The sequence below is a fragment of the Daucus carota genome, chromosome 6, assembly GCF_001625215.2.
Source record: "Daucus carota subsp. sativus chromosome 6, DH1 v3.0, whole genome shotgun sequence".
Classification (NCBI taxonomy): domain Eukaryota; kingdom Viridiplantae; phylum Streptophyta; class Magnoliopsida; order Apiales; family Apiaceae; genus Daucus; species Daucus carota.
The window spans coordinates 27,599,593-27,617,551 of NC_030386.2; the positions used below are offsets into that span (position 1 = coordinate 27,599,593).

General features: G+C 35.7%; 4 protein-coding genes across 5 annotated transcripts; 1 reads left to right on the top strand and 3 right to left on the bottom strand.

Annotated features, from left to right (window-relative positions):
• Positions 1-1,133: 1,133 nt before the first annotated feature.
• LOC108226185 (uncharacterized) lies at positions 1,134-2,399 on the bottom strand. Its single transcript, XM_017401129.1, has one exon. The coding sequence runs from the start codon at positions 2,397-2,399 to the stop codon at positions 1,134-1,136; it is 1,266 nt and encodes a 421-aa protein (XP_017256618.1).
• Positions 2,400-6,994: 4,595 nt separating this feature from the next.
• On the top strand, positions 6,995-8,544 carry LOC108225499 (ABC transporter I family member 17). The gene is made up of 4 exons (XM_017400385.2): positions 6,995-7,194; positions 7,345-7,674; positions 7,834-8,021; positions 8,114-8,544. Exons 1-4 carry the CDS (start codon positions 7,179-7,181, stop codon positions 8,366-8,368), a joined length of 789 nt encoding a protein of 262 aa, XP_017255874.1. The 5' UTR covers positions 6,995-7,178; the 3' UTR covers positions 8,369-8,544.
• A 117-nt stretch (positions 8,545-8,661) lies between these two features.
• Positions 8,662-9,777, bottom strand: LOC108226186 (fasciclin-like arabinogalactan protein 14). The gene has a single exon (XM_017401130.1). It carries the CDS (start codon positions 9,775-9,777, stop codon positions 8,662-8,664), a length of 1,116 nt encoding a protein of 371 aa, XP_017256619.1.
• Positions 9,778-10,163: 386 nt separating this feature from the next.
• Positions 10,164-15,155, bottom strand: LOC135146798 (very-long-chain aldehyde decarbonylase CER3-like). 2 transcript variants are annotated; one of them, XM_064079865.1, is made up of 9 exons: positions 14,667-15,142; positions 13,426-13,616; positions 12,424-12,550; positions 12,046-12,148; positions 11,559-11,666; positions 11,262-11,468; positions 10,885-10,995; positions 10,607-10,780; positions 10,164-10,507 (listed from the first exon to the last, which is right to left on the bottom strand). In XM_064079865.1, the coding sequence occupies exons 4-9, from the start codon at positions 12,073-12,075 to the stop codon at positions 10,352-10,354; spliced, it is 786 nt and encodes a 261-aa protein (XP_063935935.1). In that variant the 5' UTR covers positions 12,076-12,148; positions 12,424-12,550; positions 13,426-13,616; positions 14,667-15,142; the 3' UTR covers positions 10,164-10,351. The 2 variants fall into 2 exon arrangements, with proteins under 2 accessions (XP_063935935.1, XP_063935936.1); XM_064079866.1 differs by lacking the exon at positions 13,426-13,616 and having other exon boundaries at positions 14,667-15,155.
• Between the last annotated feature and the right edge of the window lie 2,804 nt (positions 15,156-17,959).

The window sequence follows — 17,959 nt, forward strand, 5'->3', positions numbered from 1 at the left end:
AAAAAAATATAAGTAAAAGTGAAATTCGACAAAATGCTCGACATATAAGGTGATCTACGTAAATATGGACAAGAAATAAAAGCTCTTGTGCAAAAATGAAGTATTCATATTGAAGCTTTCTAATAAAATGGTCTTCAGGACTTGGGTTGTAGTCCTTAAACAAACTTGAGCTATTACCAAATGAGTAGAGCAAAACTGAAGATTTTATGTGAATTAATTCTGACTGGTCTGAGCTTGAGCGAGTCTGTCTTAAAAATTTTAAACATAAGCCAAGCCTTGCAAAATAAATGGACAACAAATGTTTCTGGCACTTGTGACTTTTCAATCTGGAAACACCAGAATGATTTCTCAAACAAAACATCAGAAACGGATTTGCAGCTCAAAATTGTATCCCAACTCACTATTCACACTTACAATATAACAATACACAGAGCTTTCGAGTACCTAAGCTACAGAAACACTTTAAAAACAAACAAGGAAATATATACGGAGAGACCCTGGAGATAAGGATACATTTGAAGTATACAAATATACAACTGAATCCCCGATAGAAGAAGACAAAGATTAAACCAATAATATTCAAGTAATGATGTTTAACTTAGATTGCATAAATTATGATTAATTAAATAAGCCGTATGGTTAAATATTGAATTCTTAGTTTCCAGGTAATGCTTACAGTCGAAAACAAATGCACAAGAAATCTTGCATCGCATAATTTCAACTTTTTACAATAATATCAGGCTACACAAATTATTCCTACAAAACTGTTCTAAATCTCCTCACTGAATCTAGATTACATATGTTTAGATAAAAGCAGTCAGACATGCTAATCTTACAACAAGGCAACTAGTTTGTCCATTCTTCTTCTTTTCTGTTGTTGCATCACTCTAGTTTAGTCGCCGATAAAGGCGATTTTTGACCAAGGAGAAATGCTATAGCAAGAGAATACAATGTTTCCTACTCTGGTTCCCATTTCTAAGGGACAACTATTTTGGGCCAGGGAAGTTTGACTGGTTTATAAAGCAATGCAAATTAAATCACTGAATAAAGACTGCAAAAGATCATACAAACAGCATGATCTTTGATCCATCACAGACCAATCAAAGCCCAGTAGGAAACAACAAAAGTGTGTCTTACAGTTCTTCATCATCTGCACAAGTGCATATTTTCTCCAGCAGCAAGGGCCAGTCCTCACCAAGCTGCTGTGGATTAAGTTCCATTGCAACTTTAAAATCTTGCATAGATATTGGGCACCGGTGTGTATTTTCATGCATGACTTCAGGAGAGCTGCTGTTACTTTGCATCCGATAGTGTGGACTAGGACTTACGCCGTTAATAAGCTTCACAAGAGCCTGATGCTTGTGGATTTTCTGGTTCACTTGTCCATGCCCTGATCTTGATCCCGCAAGTGCAATTGAAGACCTAATTAATCCCTTCAAGTATGTATCCAAACCATTATTCAAAATATTAGCAGAGTCCAGTGACACCCCTTCTAAGCCCTGTGTGGCAGCAATATGCTCCATGCGTTTTCTCAGGGTTGTCGTATCTAACAAACCACCAACATCGGATGAGCTAACAACTTTACTGCTACTTCCTAAACGCAGTGCCCTGTGGGATCCAGCTGTACTGGCAGCACAAATTGGAATGCCAAGTGGAGGATGTAGAAATCTTCTAGCAGACAATTCTGTCCCATCATCTTTAATAAAAAGATCCTTCTTGCCTTTGCTTTGTCCAGAAATCCTATCAACAGCTGATACTGTTGAAATTTTAGTTGTGTGGTTACGTGAAAACTCTGTTTCCTGATTTAGTCCATGATGATGATGCACAGCCTTCCGAATATCTGGTTGAATTGACTCTCCATTTTCCAGAATAACATTACAATCACTGCGATCTGTGGTAGGTGACTTTTGAGAAAGTAAGTTTGTCTTGCCAGTTGGACCAAGAGCACTACGCCGATCTCCAACCCTCCGATTTTGAGCACTGGTCCTGGCCTTTTTGGGTGATAGAGGGAGTATGTCCCCATTTGACAAACCAGCATGAATTGGAGGCTGGTTTATAGCTGAATGCGTTCCATTTTGCTGATACCCATCACTTGGAGACTCTTTATTACCAACTGCTTTATTAGCCTTTAGGACTTCAATTTCATTAAGCAATGGAGGAACTTTTGCTGTATAAGCATTCTTTAAAATTGCACTAATAAACTGATTATGCAGTGGAATATTCTCTCTCCCAACAATCCCTCGACAAACCTTGTGAAACTCTGCTTTGTTTATCTTCAAACCGAGCAATTTTTTCAAACAATTAAAATACTGCATGGACCTATCTGGCCCAAGTTTCCTTGCTATCTGAGCCTTCAATTCAGCAAGATTGATCCTTGAGTGTTGATGTGGCGGTTGCATCTCTCAACACATACAATCAAATCCCCACTCACGTAAACATACAACTCAATTCCGATTCAACCACTACAATAGGATTTTGCTCCATTTGCAAAACCCCATCTTCCAAACTCCTTCTAACATCACTATCATACCACTAACACCAACATCCCGAAAAACCAAAACCCCGGAAACCCCGAATTCCAATTAACCCACCTTCCAAAAACCAAGTCACAATCTTTCCAACCCCAAAACACCAAATTCAAACCCTTATCTCAACCCACATTAAAATGCCTAAAAACCCTTTAATCTTCACCCAAACCCAACAAAGAAACTTCACTCAAACTCCAAGAAAACTTCAAATTACAAAACTTTACTAACCCTAACTACCAATTATCACTAAACCAAACTCAAATGTACAATCACTGCCAGTCTTTAGCTTCAAAGTTGAAAACTTTATGCATAAAATCGAGATATAAGCTTCAAATTTCAACTATACACACACAGCAAATCAAAAATCTAACCTTTTTGATAGCTCCACTAATTCAGATTCAAAACTAAATCATCGTTGCTTCAAAATCTCAATCTTGAAATTAGCTTCACATTCCAATTGTGCTCATAGTATCACTGTATATGTGTGTGTTTGTGTGTATTTGTATGTATATGTGTATGTATCAATTGAATCAGAGATTACGAAGACCCTCTCTCACTGATCGATCCTTCGTTACTCTCTCTCCTCTCTTTTATTTTCTTTCTCTCTCTAGAAACTTATTTTCTTTTGTGCGAGACGCAAAAAGTTATTATTTTTTAGTTTATTAGTAAATTAAAAATTTTTAATTTTGGTAAGTGTCACGCGCTCCACTGATACGTAGATTGCACGGATGTTGTGGTGCCGACATGGCCTCTTCTAATTGAGTCGTGTACTTCTGTGACAATTGGTGGCAGATGATAATACACAATCCGTTTCAGAGTAGTAAATATATATTATTTTTTATGATCATCCACAAATTAATTGATTAACTAATATTTAATTTTGAGTTTATCGATTAACTAAATAACAATTATCACTATTTGACAATTTTCTCTTCTAATTAGTTATATTTATTTTTAATTTTATTTAATTTTCATCCTTAATCAAATAGAGTAATATATGTATACCATCCATTTCAGAGTATAGTAAATATATATTATTTTTTGTCGACATATAAATATTAATTAATTAACTAATTTTTTTTGAAACAAATTAATTAACTAATAATTTGAATTTTATATTTAACTAATTTCTTAATTTTATTCATTCTTCGTCCTAAATTAAACAGCGTAATATATGTATTATTTCGTTACATGAAATTAATCATTTCATGCTAATTGTTAACCATAATCAAAATAAGCAAGATATATTAATAATGGCTAGCAATCATAATTACTCAATGTTGTAATCAAGTCATAATTAATGTATGTGTACAGTTTTGTGCACGGTTTGGTTTGTAAAACCAAGTACATGAAGGCAGATAAAAAGGACTGATAATATTCTATGTCCTTGCAAGATCACAAGAGAATAGTCCCAAGATTCATGCAATACTAGTTGTAACATGTAAGTTGTAACTACAAAATCTTGCTACTATATTTTATCACATCAATACCATGACAAGTCAATGCTACTTTGACTTGCACCATTACATTTATGCTAATATCATTTTATTAGTGAAGAAACAAGAAAAGAAAACATGCTGGAGGAGCCATACCGTTCAGGTATTTAGGATGTTATTACCTGTTGCCGGGAATATAACATTATGTCTATGATCGAACCAAACCAAACATACTCGATATATCCCAAAGTAACGATATAAGATTAGCGTGAAGCACTAGAAACATGCATAATCAGATACCCTGTTTTTACTATTGACATACTGATAGTCTGATATGCTTCTATTTTGTAAAATATCAAAAGCTGGAGCATGAAATTCGACCTTGAGTACAGATATCTTGGCTCATAGTACAAATATAAGTTTGAGAAAGCTTCAGCACAAGTAGTTATCCTGCAATGCACCTACACTTCAATTCTTTAACCATTGCTTATAATCGAATAAATAGTGAAGCATGAGTTTGGAATCCCTAAAACTTAGAATTAGGTTCTCCTAAATGGTAGCATCAGTCACTTCTAAGTTCTTAGTAAAAAGAAAAGGCGACAGACAACTCCTCAAGAACCCATGTATTAATATTTTGAAGCTGGCAGTGAAAAAACGACAATTCACTAGGCAAAATAAAAAATTATGGTGACACATTCTTCTCAGAATGATGTGACGATATGCAGGGTTGATCTAATAACCAATTTACTTTGAGGTTGCATTTTACTTAACCATTGGTTGTCAAGCACAAAATGAGAGGGAGCATGCCAACCTGGGAACCTGTAGATCTGTCCGATTGATTTTAACAAAATTCTGTTTCAGAATTAGGGACGCGGCTACTGCTTTCATGGACTTTCAGCTTGTATGAATTAAATTTGCATATCTTGTTCGTATAGGCAAAATCATAGATGGAAACGGTCTGTGCAAATTGTTTCTGCCAAGCAACAATTTAACCCCACAACAAACAAGCAGAAAACATACCATGGGGAAAAACATTCAAAATAAATTAATTCAATTCATGGACGCTAAGCAGATCCAGCAAAAGTTGAGAATTAAGTACTTATACAAGGAATAGAGTGAGTCGACTCAAGTCCTTAAAGGTACCTTTGGAATATATTATTTCCTTTGACGAGCAATAACTAAAACAGCCGATAGTCCCTCACTTCCTCTGTGGGTTCTTCTCTCTTGTTTTGCATCCCCTCCAACCTGTGGCTTTACTTTGCAACTTTTTCCAAATTTTAAAGATTGTCATGCTTTCTTCCCTGCAACCTTGCTTTCAGGGCCGTCTGGGACTTTTTTGAGGCCCTGTGCTGACTTTAAGAATGAGGCCCTTCCAAATGACAAAACAAAATTCTAATATATTTAAAATAACAAGATATCATAAACAAAATTAGACTACTACAACTGAAAAATTGTTTGTTTTTTGAGTAGTTAGACTTAAATATGTGTGGCCGTGTGAGATTTGTTGCTTGTACAGTGCACTAATTTATGGGGAGAGAGAAGGAATAAGAAGAGACGTGCATGGCTGGGTCTTGAGAGTTGAGAATTGATTAGTGTTTCAATAAAATAATGGTAAAAATTCAAGAGATATTAATATTATATTATATTTATCATGAGTATACTAAAAGATAGAAAGAAGTAGTCATAAATTGGGGCCCTAACTTTTCATGGGCCCTGTGCTGGTGCACTTGTTGCACTCCCTCAAAACCGGCCCTGCTTGCTTTCTTCCCGAGAGGTCTACGTCATTGCTTAGAAATATATATCCGAGTAAGTAATTTCCTCGATTGAGTTCAAGTTCATTTATAGTTGACGATTTTGGCTTAATCAAAAGTTCGATGAGGATGATGGCGTTTGAATGTGACTACAGCTGTGATCAGCATCACGACTTTCACATTAAAGTATGGCGACAAATAAACGTCACCAGTCGTTAAATTTGAATGCTAACTTCAACAACAATACAAAATATGTTGAAATATTCATCCATTTTCGATATACACCGAATAATAAGTAATTCTTAAATTCATCTGAATTTCAAATAACATACTTCGATATCTCGAGGCATCCTGACCAGTTACCATGCATTCTGAGAACTGCATGAAGGGCCTCAGAATAACTCAAACCAAAAGAAAAATATAAGATCCGGAATTAGCTGAGACTAAGAGAGTTGCTGCATTCACAGCAAGATTTCAAAAAAAAAAAAAAAAAAACATCATTTGTAGAAGAAAGCAATAATGACAAAATATGTTTCCATTTCAATGCTAATCAAGCATAGTATACGTTTACGGCACCTAGTCTTCTAATTCTGGTAAAAAGGTAAAAATAGATTTTGTTTGTGCAAGTATATTCTTGTTGCAGAACTAGATAAAAACAATGATCTTGCTTGCCTTTATTACTGTGTGTTTCACATTATTAGTGTATTTCACGAAAGAGGTAACACAATTAAGATAATAGAGTTTAATAAGTTGATCCAATGGCATCAATCTCATACAATAAGCACAAATCAACAGATGATCGGATGAAGTTTTGAAAATAAATTTATAATATCCGTAAAGTATCAACATTGTTTTCTACCCTGCCTATTGTTACTTGCATGTGTAAATGTGAGTCTTAAATTTATTTTTAAAAAAACTTTCCAATAAATTTTTAAAATATATTTCTCTAGAAAGTTTTTGTCAAACGTGATCATATAACAAAATATTAACTTTTCTCATGATTTCAATCTTTGTCGAAAGAATATTATTAAATATCTTATTTCATAGAAACTAAACAAACATAAGACATTAAGAAATGACTTCTCTAAAATTAAATTTAAACTGGAAATTTAAAAACATTAACCTTTTGAAATTAACTAAAAATAATTATGTAATTATGAAAAAATTTACAGGATTGATAAAACAAGATCTCCCGAAGCTTTCCAAGAATGTGATAAGCACTATAGTGAGATTAACCTTATATTTTTAATAACCAAAGAATCTGAAAAAATTAGGTACAAGCATAAACATACCTATGCCAAGCTAAAGTTAACATAAAGTGATATACAGATACACCTGGTTTTATATTTCTTGTCTGGGGAAGGGCTTTTCTGATAGTGCAGAATAACATAGCAGGCTAGCAGCAGATTCATCAAAATCATAACATTTCTCATTCAGTTTGTTGGTTTCATTAGCTTCACTTCATGGAGGCTTTTCAAGGTATGATCACTAGTTACCCCTTTTAGAAAACAAAGTTGGGTCATTTATATAGTTTTTTTTATTAGAATGTAATCCAAGAACTTAAAAAAACAAGAAAATACTGCTTTTTTAGTTCTGTTTTTGCTTATTTATGTATGTGTGTGTGTGTAGAACAAGCACAAGAGCATTTGTTGGCAGTTGATGTAGATGATAAGGCAAGTGTACAGAGGACTAAGATTAAAATAAGTGGTTTGAAAAAGGGATCAAATAAAGATGTAGCAATTCTGAGGAATATTGATTTGGAGGTACCAAAGGGTGTGATCATGGGAGTCATAGGGCCTAGTGGCAGTGGAAAGTCGACTTTGTTACGAGCACTTAATCGCTTGTGGGAGCCTCCTTCTGGTACTGTTTTCTTGGATGGTGTTGATATTTGTGATCTTGATGTGCTTTCCCTTCGTCGCAAAGTTGGAATGCTTTTCCAGCTTCCTGTTCTGTTTGAAGGTAAACAAGTGAAGTTAATTTGTGCGCGCGCATTGCTTTCATGCTTTAGAAGTTAACTTGGATCTATTGGGGGGGTGGGGGGACTAAGATTTATTGTGCAGTAGTCTTGCTTGAAACTTTGTTTGCTGAAAGCGTGCAACCATTTTATCATCTTAACAGGCACAGTTGCTGATAATATACGATATGGACCAAAATTGAGAGGAAAGAAGCTTAGTGACAGTGAAGTACATAAGATGCTTAAGCTTGCTGACCTTGAGATCTCATTATCTGATAGACCAGGTAGTGAACTATCAGTTGGACAAGCTCAGAGAGTTGCACTTGCTAGAACCCTGGCTAATGAACCAGAGGTACTTAAATACCAACAATTAATTACTCAGTTTTATTTGTCATATTATAGCTTGTTCACTCTCTAGAGTTATTTTAACATTTCCTTTGGCAGGTTTTGTTGTTGGATGAGCCCACAAGTGCATTGGATCCAATATCGACACAGAACATAGAGGACGTTTTAGTGAAGCTAAAGACAAACCAAGGAATGACTATTATCATGGTTTCTCACAGCATCAAACAGATCCAGAGAATTGCGGATGTTGTATGCCTTCTTGTGGATGGTGAGATTGTTGAATCCTTGGAACCTGATAAACTCTCGCAAGCTAAACATCCGATGGCGCTAAGATTTCTTCAGCTCAGCTCTTAATCTTTTTCTTGCGTTTTGGATGTTTCTCCTTCTATTGTTCAAGAATTCTAATATTTAAGCCAAAGACAGATTCTAGCATTATTTTGGGCTATTCTCACTGTAATGCTAATAATTAATGTATTTGCTTGTCTTGGAGTTTACCAAAAATTGCCACAGTTGAGTGAGCCTTGAAAGAATCGATGGGTTTTAAATTGTGATAAGAAAAGGATACTCCACAAACTCACTTTAATCATACACTTGTAAAACTCTGATGCAACTATTCTGATTATAACTCGTTCATTCAAAATGTCCTATCAGATGACTGATGTTTGAAAAACGCATATGACTATTATCATAACAACACCAAAACTTAGCCTGGGGGTCATTCCCACGGAAGACTTAGGAGCATTGCTTGGCACTGGTGAATTTTCAGGAGTGCTACCTGGTGACCATGAGTTCTTAGGAGCATTGCCCGATGCTGCAGGTGCATTCTCAGGAGTGGCACCTGGTGGCCATGAGTTCCTAGGAGCATTGCTAAGTGGTGGTGCGTTCTTAGGAGTGGCACCCGGTGACAGTGAGTTCCTAGGACCACCACCTGGTGCTGGTGCATTCTTAGGAGTGGTACCAGGTGACAATGAGTTCCTAGGAGCATTGCCTGGTGCTGGTGCATTCTTAGGAGGGGGAGCCGGTGACCCTGTGTTCCTGGGAGCATTGCCTGGAGGCCATGAGTTCCTAGGAGCTGCCCCCGGTGACCTTGAGTTCTTAGGCGCTGTACTTGGTGGCCATGGGCTGTTAGGGGCTGTCCTCGGTGGTGTTGGGTTTTTTGATCCTGATGATGGTGCCTGATTCGGGGTTGTGCCTGGTGGCACTAAGCCTCCAGGCGCAGGTGGATTCCTAGGAGACTGGCTTCCCCTTTTAATGCTATTAGGAAAAATGACACGACTAATTTGTAGCACTGATATATTGTATGGTTCTTCAGCCACAGATTTCACCAATTTAGCAGTTACCGTTGAACCTGCAACAGCTGACCCTATCACAACACTACCTGTGCCCAAGTCTGTTGCATTCAAGAACCCTTCTAGACCTTCACAAACTCCATTGGTTTGGAAGAGAGTGGTGATTATAGATGTTTTACTTGGCAAGGTTTGGAACCTTTCTACATCGTAGTAATCAAGCAATACGTGCATACTCAATATATTTCCAACAAATTCTATTGGTTTCGTGGATAATGAGACTAATGCATCATTTTCGACTACAAGCACAGTAATGCTTCGACGTGAATTGATCTCACCAGCTACTTGAGTTTGAGTGAGGTAATTATTGAAGGTGCAAAAATCCGAGTTCTGGCTAAGAAGTTCTGTGATATTAAAGGCCTTACCAGCATAGAACAGAAGGCAAAGTGAAAAAAGGAGTGTCACTTTAGAACTCATTCTTTGCTAAGTTGTAGCTATAGGGAATCAAATGGACAAGCAAGGCTTTTTATGTTCAAAGTGTGGTTGAAATGGACAAGGAGCTTGATTTTGGCAAGAGAATGTTCAACTTTTCTCCATATTTGGAAGAAGTTGGTTTGATTTGGATATGAGATTAATGTGGGGATGTTTTATGAGATTAATGTGGGGATGTTTACTTTCTAAAAATTGTATATTTCTCGAACTTTAGACAAGAGTTCAGTTTCTAAAAATGGAACATTGCTTGAACTTTGGACAAGTTTCTTACTGATATGGCATCCAAGAGAACTGTGAAATGACCCGGTCTGGTCATTGTTCTTGTAGCCTTGTAATGCCTTGCTCTCTCCGCTTATGTTGGAAAATATAATTTGCTTTGTAGACTGACATTGAATATATTATGTTACAATAATGTTTCTGCATATATCACACTCAATGAAAGCACTATAAGATGAGTGCCTATTTCACATAATGGCTACATTCTGTTATATATAACATGACAATTATTACAAGAAAAAAAATTCCTGCAGAAAAGGATCGGATTTGAAATGTAGAAGTACTACACTGGCTTTAGGCCATGCCTTAGTGCTGCCTCCCAGACAACATCAATCTGATCAACATCAACAGCACCGACTTCATGGTGAGTCCAGCCTTCAAGTAAGTGAACAACTCCTCCGGCATGGCAGGCATGAACAGCCCCTCTTTCCAGTGTGTACTGCTCCGATATTGAGAAGAATTTATTACAAATATTTGTAAATGCATAGCACTGAAACACTGAGATGGTGATACAAGTCTAATGATGAGATATACATACCTCACACATGCCAAGCCCCTCCACATTATCAGGAAGTTTCATGGCTGCAAGCGAACCATAAGTGCAGTCTCTCCGAGAGGGACTAATATTTGGAACCACAAACTGATGGAAATGTGTCCCTGGAGGGGCCCAAAGTTGCTCCTGCGGGGTAGTCCATTTACCGATGATCCATGTCTGAGGGGACACATATGGATGTAAGATATCAGATTCAAGTGGCAGATGTTCATGATACTGGAGAATATTGTAACTACAGCACATAATGGTCATTAAAAAGTTACCTTACAATGTTTAGCTGCTTGATACTCTGTGACTTGAACTAGGAAGTTCTGGCAGTCCACTGGGGCTTCCTTTTGAATAATTGTGAATCTCTCGGTAGACTGTGTTAGCATCTGCATTAAGTAACTTATCAGAGATAGTTCATCGCATAGACAAAAGTGACATTGTTCACAATATAGCTTTTGTTAATATCTTTGCTCCCTGCAAATCTGCAATGCCTGTTGAGGTAGTTCTAGCAGAAATTTCCTCAAAACTAGCCACAAACTTAATGGACGGCGAACAAAGTACATTTAAACATGACGATTAAGATTGGAAACTACTCTCAAAAAGCTAAGAAATACTTTACACTAGTAGCCAAAGTTGCCCAACTATTTCTTACCAAGACCCTAACCATGCGTCGAGCTAGATAGATCGCAATTGCCCTTCCAAGCTTAGAAGTGGCTCCCACCACAAAGGCCTCTGTTACATCTTGAGGAATTTCTTTAAGAATCACAGCTGCTGTTAAGGTGTTTCCATGGACTACTCGGATTCTAAGTTTGGGGTGCTTGTTGACAAAGAGTACTCCACCCCCGTTTAGAGCTTCACTCTGTAACATTAAGTTTTATTTCTTAACATAAGCAAGTACTAATATCCGAACAATAAAACTTGACATGAAAATTCAGTGGGCGACAATGACCTTATTAAATCCAGCAAGACCAATTACTTTGACACCAAGTCTGTCAGCTCTGAGAATGGCATCTTCAATGTGCTTATTTATTCCCTGAGCAGCAAAAGGTAAGAAGTACTGCAAAATAATAAGTTACGCGCTTGTTAAGTTTATACTGCTTTTTATTGGCCAGAACTGGTATATTCAATGTTCTTTTGTGTACGAAAACATCAACAGGTACTGTTGAATATACAGAACATTATAACTGTTCAGAACATTTTCTGCTTTGGCTTTGTTAGAATTTCATAATTTCTGAGATCAAGGTGTTATGTTTCGCTTTGCTGCAAATATATCTCAGCTGATTAGATTATTTTTTGCCTCTTTTGCTCCTCAGAAGAGGAAAAAACAGAAATTAAGTTTGCAGAAGGGGGAATAAAGGGACTAAAGGATGCTGTCTGATTTACTACTGTATCAATTTATCATAATCATGATGTGTAAAGATACTAAAAACTGTTACCTCGAAACCAAACCTTGGCACAATCCACATCTGGCACAAACTGTGACAGCCCTCAAATCCGGGGGTCTGGATTTGGTGCCACTAAAAGAAAACAATTGAAAACCTGTATTTTTTTTTTTTGAAAGAAAGTAAAAAAAAGTATTTCAAACCTGGAATAAAAAAACGATTTACACTTTTGAAACATGTATTGTTGAAAAGCTAATAAAAATCAAAGAATTCAAAACTTAAAAGCTTTATTAAAAGATTTAAAAGAACAAAGTTTAACCCCCTTTAAAACAGGATCGCGAACAGGCTATAGTATTAAAATCAGAAAAGTAAAACTAATAAATTTTATTACATGTTTTTACAACTAAATCAAATTTAGACAACTCTAATTACCACTAGTCCAAAAGACTCGATCCTGGATACTCTTCCTGACCATCAGGTTGAAACTTAGTCACTTGCAATCCTCGCCTAGCCTTACTCTTATGCTTAGCCTAAATAAGCGAACCATCTTTAACATTATCTGAAAGGGGTTAGAAGAAATAGCAAGAATGAGCAAAAGAATGCTCAGCAAGTATAATAGTTAAAAAAGAAACAAGAGTTAATGCAGAGAAAGTAATTAAACTGGAAGTATACAAAACAACATGCTTTTAGCTTGAAGCCAAAACAATTCAAAAGTATATATAAATTTCCAAAGCATTCAGATATATTGGACGTTAATAGTCACGTAGATGATCAGTCTACAGTAACCGGGACAATGGTTACGCATTGCCCTAAAATAAGATGTTCCGGAACTGAAGACTAGCTAGGTCTCCATATAACGCTGGGCCAAGGGCCTCTTATGCAAACAAAACAATAGGCTGGGCAAAGACCTCTTACGCAAAGCTGGGCATCAGCCTCTTACGCAAACAAAACAATGGTCCAATGATTATATCTGAATTTTTCTTTTACTTCCCAGTTCCAAAAATTTCAATGTAATTTAAGTGTCCCATTTGGAAGGATAATAAGTACTATTCCCATAAAGCATTCATTAATCGTTCCAATTCAAGTTTTAGGAAAGACTTTTTCCCAAGGTACAAGTGTTAAATAAAAGCAGTATTCATAGAAAAAGATTGGTTAGATATACTTGCTTTTAAATAAAGAAGTAGCATAGGAATACTTGCAGTAATATCAAGTTGAGAATAAAATTACTCGCAAGAAAGCTTGAGAGAAATTAATCTATCAATATCATGATTGAACAAAATATCTCACTTGAACAATAAGTGAAGAGTTATAGTACTTGCATAATAAGGTTTAAAGGAAATATCACTTGAACAATAAGTGAAGAGTTATAGTACTTGCATAATAAGGTTTAAAGGAAATATCACTTGAACAATAAGTGAAGATAGGGATACTTGCCTCAGTTCTGCTGATTTTCACACCGATTAATTTCTACCGAACTATCTCACAGCACAGCTTCGTCTTAAGGAACTATTGCTGATTCAATTCGCAAAGCTATTCAACTATTGCTGAATGTCCTCGATATACAAGTCTCGGTTGATTCTCCAAGAGTAACACAGTATTTCAGTTGTCGATGCTGACGGAGTACACTAATATCGAATAACGTTTAAAATCCGCAATTAGCTACCCTCCGTAAATCCATATACATACTACATAGTCAGATAAACACATAGCACATAGTTGAACAATTAACTTTTATAACTATTAAAAGTCAATATTGATAAGCTAACATATAACATGTTTCAATTAACAATGTCGCCTTATTCTTAAATATTTAATATCCTTTAGCAAGTAAAATATATATAATTCCTAATGAAAATTCGGCAGCATCTCCTCTGTTTATCGGACTATCCACCTGTTTTCCTATACTATTCAACAAGTAATCAAACTCAATAAACCAATCAAATATCATCAACCATTACTTGCCGACTGAATTTAAATAATTAGCAAATTCTGAAATCATAGCTAAATTGTAAGTCATAATTCAACTTTTTAACAGAATATTTCTCAGAGATCTTTATAAATCTTATATGCAGAGTTCACAGAAATTTCAAACTCAACTCATAGATTCAACTTGCAAAAACAATTCTCTTTGTGACATCAAAACTGAATTTTCACAAGTTTGCGCTACCAACATTCAAACATTTTTAATAAATCAAATATACATGATTTTTACTTGAAATTTTTAGGAGACCTCCCTGAACTCCTTGAACAGCTACAAAATAAGTTTTGGCTTAAAAATCAAAGTTTAAGTAATTTAAGTATAATTTAGAAAGTTAAAAAGCGAAGCAGCTCTGCACATACTATACCAAAATAATCATAACTAATAGCTCGTTAACTCAAATAACACAAGGTTTTCGCGTGGACAAACTAGACTCCGAGTAGAACATTCCCATCCTATACCCACTATACAAAATAAGGGACAAGCAGTCACGATATACCATAACAGAACAGGACAGTGCAGATTCCAGTTCATATCAATTTCACTACTAAACAACTCGTATAACTGCATAAAATTGTATATATAACTGATTTAAATCAACACTAACAATTCACAAAACCCCAACACAACACAAACGAGTTATACGCATATACATACATACATACATAACTAATAGAGGAGACAATTCGAGATATACCCAATCAGAATAATTAAAGAAAGGGTGGACTGCTGGCCAGAAAACAGAGTTAATTGGCCGAAGAATTGAAGGACAACTACTGGCTTCGAGCGGAGTAAAAACGGAGGACATAGCAGCGGTGGTGGAGATTGGCAGCGGCTGGAGATCACGGCGAAGTCTGGAGGCAGTGAATTTAGAGGTGAAAGATGGAGACGGAAAGGTGTGTAGGGATGTAGCGATCGACTGGGTGGAGTTGAGGGAGAGAGGCGGTGAGGTCGAGAGACTAACAGAGGGGTTGATACGTGGCACAAAACAAGAAAAAGGATGTGAGCACCTGTTATTATCACAATTAGCCCACTATAGTTCAATTGCTCAATAATCACTTATATTATATCCTTTAACTAATTTACGGGAATAACATACTAGTAAGATTTTTCTCGACAACTACCGAAATATTTTTACAAATCTCGGAATATTATAAAACTAATCAATTAAAAGTTTTGAGATTTATAGAGTATTTTCACAATTTATACAAAATTACGAAGTTAGCTGCGTTCGGAAACTAATTAAAAATCATGTCCTTATAGAAATATAATTTTAATATTTTTAAAAACTCCTAAAAATATTTATAATCACTATCGAGCAATTATAATAATTTCTCAAATCATCTTTATATTTTTTTTCAAAAATAACAATCCATTTAAAAGGAAACAAATTTAATAAAATAATATAATAATATTAAAACATAAGTAAATGCACAGACACATAATCGTACACCAATAATTCAATTAAATCTCATAAAAAATAATTGCACGATCAACAGATATTTTCCCATACCTAAATGGCAAGGAAATTCAAACAAATATATATATATATATATAGAAAAGTTATATGGAGTACACATAATTCTTGGAGTATTGGAGGACAAAGCATCTACCGTCCATTCATTTCTCATCCAAGGGCTAGCATTTATTTGGCAGTTTTTTAATTTTAATATTAAATTAAAACATCAAGTCATACCGTATATGTTTGAGTATGTTTATACGTATGTTGTCCTCTTTAATCGGCAGTTGTAACAGATCCAAGATTATAGCATATCTATTACTGATCAACAGACGTGTACTGAAAACTTTGTTTTATCAATGTTCTCATTATGTCCTGCACTCCATTATCAAAGATCTTACATAGTTCCAGCCGTGGCTTTTTTCTAATTTATTTTGTTCCGCTGTATTCGAATTCGTAATCTTGTTCTTGCCTGACAGATAATTATGGCAGTTGCCGACAAGCACAGGGATTGTTTCAATTATTTACAATATGAAAGTATGTGTCTTTGTTTTCTTTGATAGGTTTTCGTTAGAGATGGTTTGTACAGTAATGCTTTATATGTTATGCTTGAGCAAATGCCCAGTGCAAGCCAAGTACTTAAGATAATGTTTTTTTTGAATTTTTGTCGCTTGGTTAGCATGATTAAATGTTGATTATATTTTGGTTGGTTTATTTTGTAATTTCAGAGATAATTCTGCACATCGAAAGTTCCGAGTCAATTGAAACCGCTCATGATATAAAATCTCAAATCTCCGAAAGCTCTAGTAGTTCTAATTCTGATAAAGATGGTGAAGAACGTAATGAAATTGATAGTTCTGAGTCCGTGTTTTTTACTTCTCCTGATGGTGTTAAAGTTTGGACTCCTGCATCTGAAATATCCGCAAAGAATCCAAATATAAATCGAAACGGAGATTATGGAAGCAGGATAAAATATAGTCGCGAGATCTCAATGGAGAACTAGAGGACAAGAAAATGCAGCACCTGCAACAAGCTTGCAAGACACAATGCTCGTACATGTCCAGAAGAAAAAATGTCTCTAAATCCTAGGCTGAATATTGTTCTTTAATATTATTTTTAAAATTGACATTATTTCAAAACAGTGTCTAATTCAGGTATTAACATTGGAAGGAGGTTTACGGTTCCAGAAACTATTACTATATAACACTCTGTACTTCCTTACACAACTTCAAATTCCTTTTATTTTATTGAGAGGCATATAGTATGATTGCTCCAGTTGTTTAGAAATATTATGGATTGTCTTATTTCGTCAAATATTGCAGATGATACTCTCAGAGTTGTTGTGGTATCTAATAGGTATTTTAGATGTCTGTTTTGTTTTGCAAGATATTTTCAAGTCGTCTCCTAAGCTTATCAATATGATGCCCTCATCAGTTGTGCCTATGCGCTGTTTTGTAAGCCATAAGCAATGCATAAAACTACAATACACCCTTTATATTTAAAAAACAGTCAAGGTTAATCAGTTCAATTATTATATGGAGTCACACAACTCTAAAAGGCTATATTATACATGTGGGATGGAACTTTAACTAAATGACATGCTTCAGTATTTCAAGTGCTTAATTTTATAATAAGCCAAGGCAGTACAATTTTTAAGTTGCCAAGTGAAATATGTGAATTTAAAAGCTAAGGCAAGTGAAAATATGTGAATTTATAAGCCAAGGTGGTACAATTTTTAAGTTGGCAAGTGAAATATGTGCATGTATAAGCCAAGACAGTACAATTTTTAAGCTGACAATTTTTAAGGACGGGTGATTTAGATTACAAGATGGGTTTGAGCAGCTGAAACTGGATCTTGTGATGGTAGAAATTTGATTTTTTTGTAAAATTGTCGCGAAGAGGAAATGGGCATAGTCATGTGTTGTTGCATCGTATACAACCTTGGATTAAGGGCACGGTTAGTTACAACTTGACCAGATCCCATTGTCAAGGGAGTAGCAATTTCCAAATGAGTTTCAGTATCCTTAATCTTGTGCTGTGAATTGTCCAGAGGGTTTACGGTGGTCATTACTGCAGAACGAATAGCTGCAGGACTCCATTCAGGATGTGCGCCTATTAGAAGAGCTGCAAGACCAGAAGCATGAGGACATGACATTGATGTTCCTGAAATTGCATTGAAATCACTAGACAACTGTATGTTATGTGCAATACTGGGTAAAAGTATGAGTGGCTTTTTGGGATTCCATGCAGCTAAGACTAATATCCCTGGTGCCATAATAATTATTTTTAAAAAACCAGGATAACTTGATGAAGGTTCTCTTCCACTATATCCAGCAACTGCAGGAGCAGGTCTTGTGCCAAAAAAGGTTTGTTGGAATGTAGTTTAGCTTGTCGTTCCCTAAGGAAGACAAGAATATAGAGGCAAGGAAGGCCCTGATTCGTGGAAAAGGCCGAGCTTGACAAAGATTCCACTGAGCTAGAGGCTGAAAGAATAGTTCTGGTAGCAAATTTGTCTAAATATTACAAGTTTA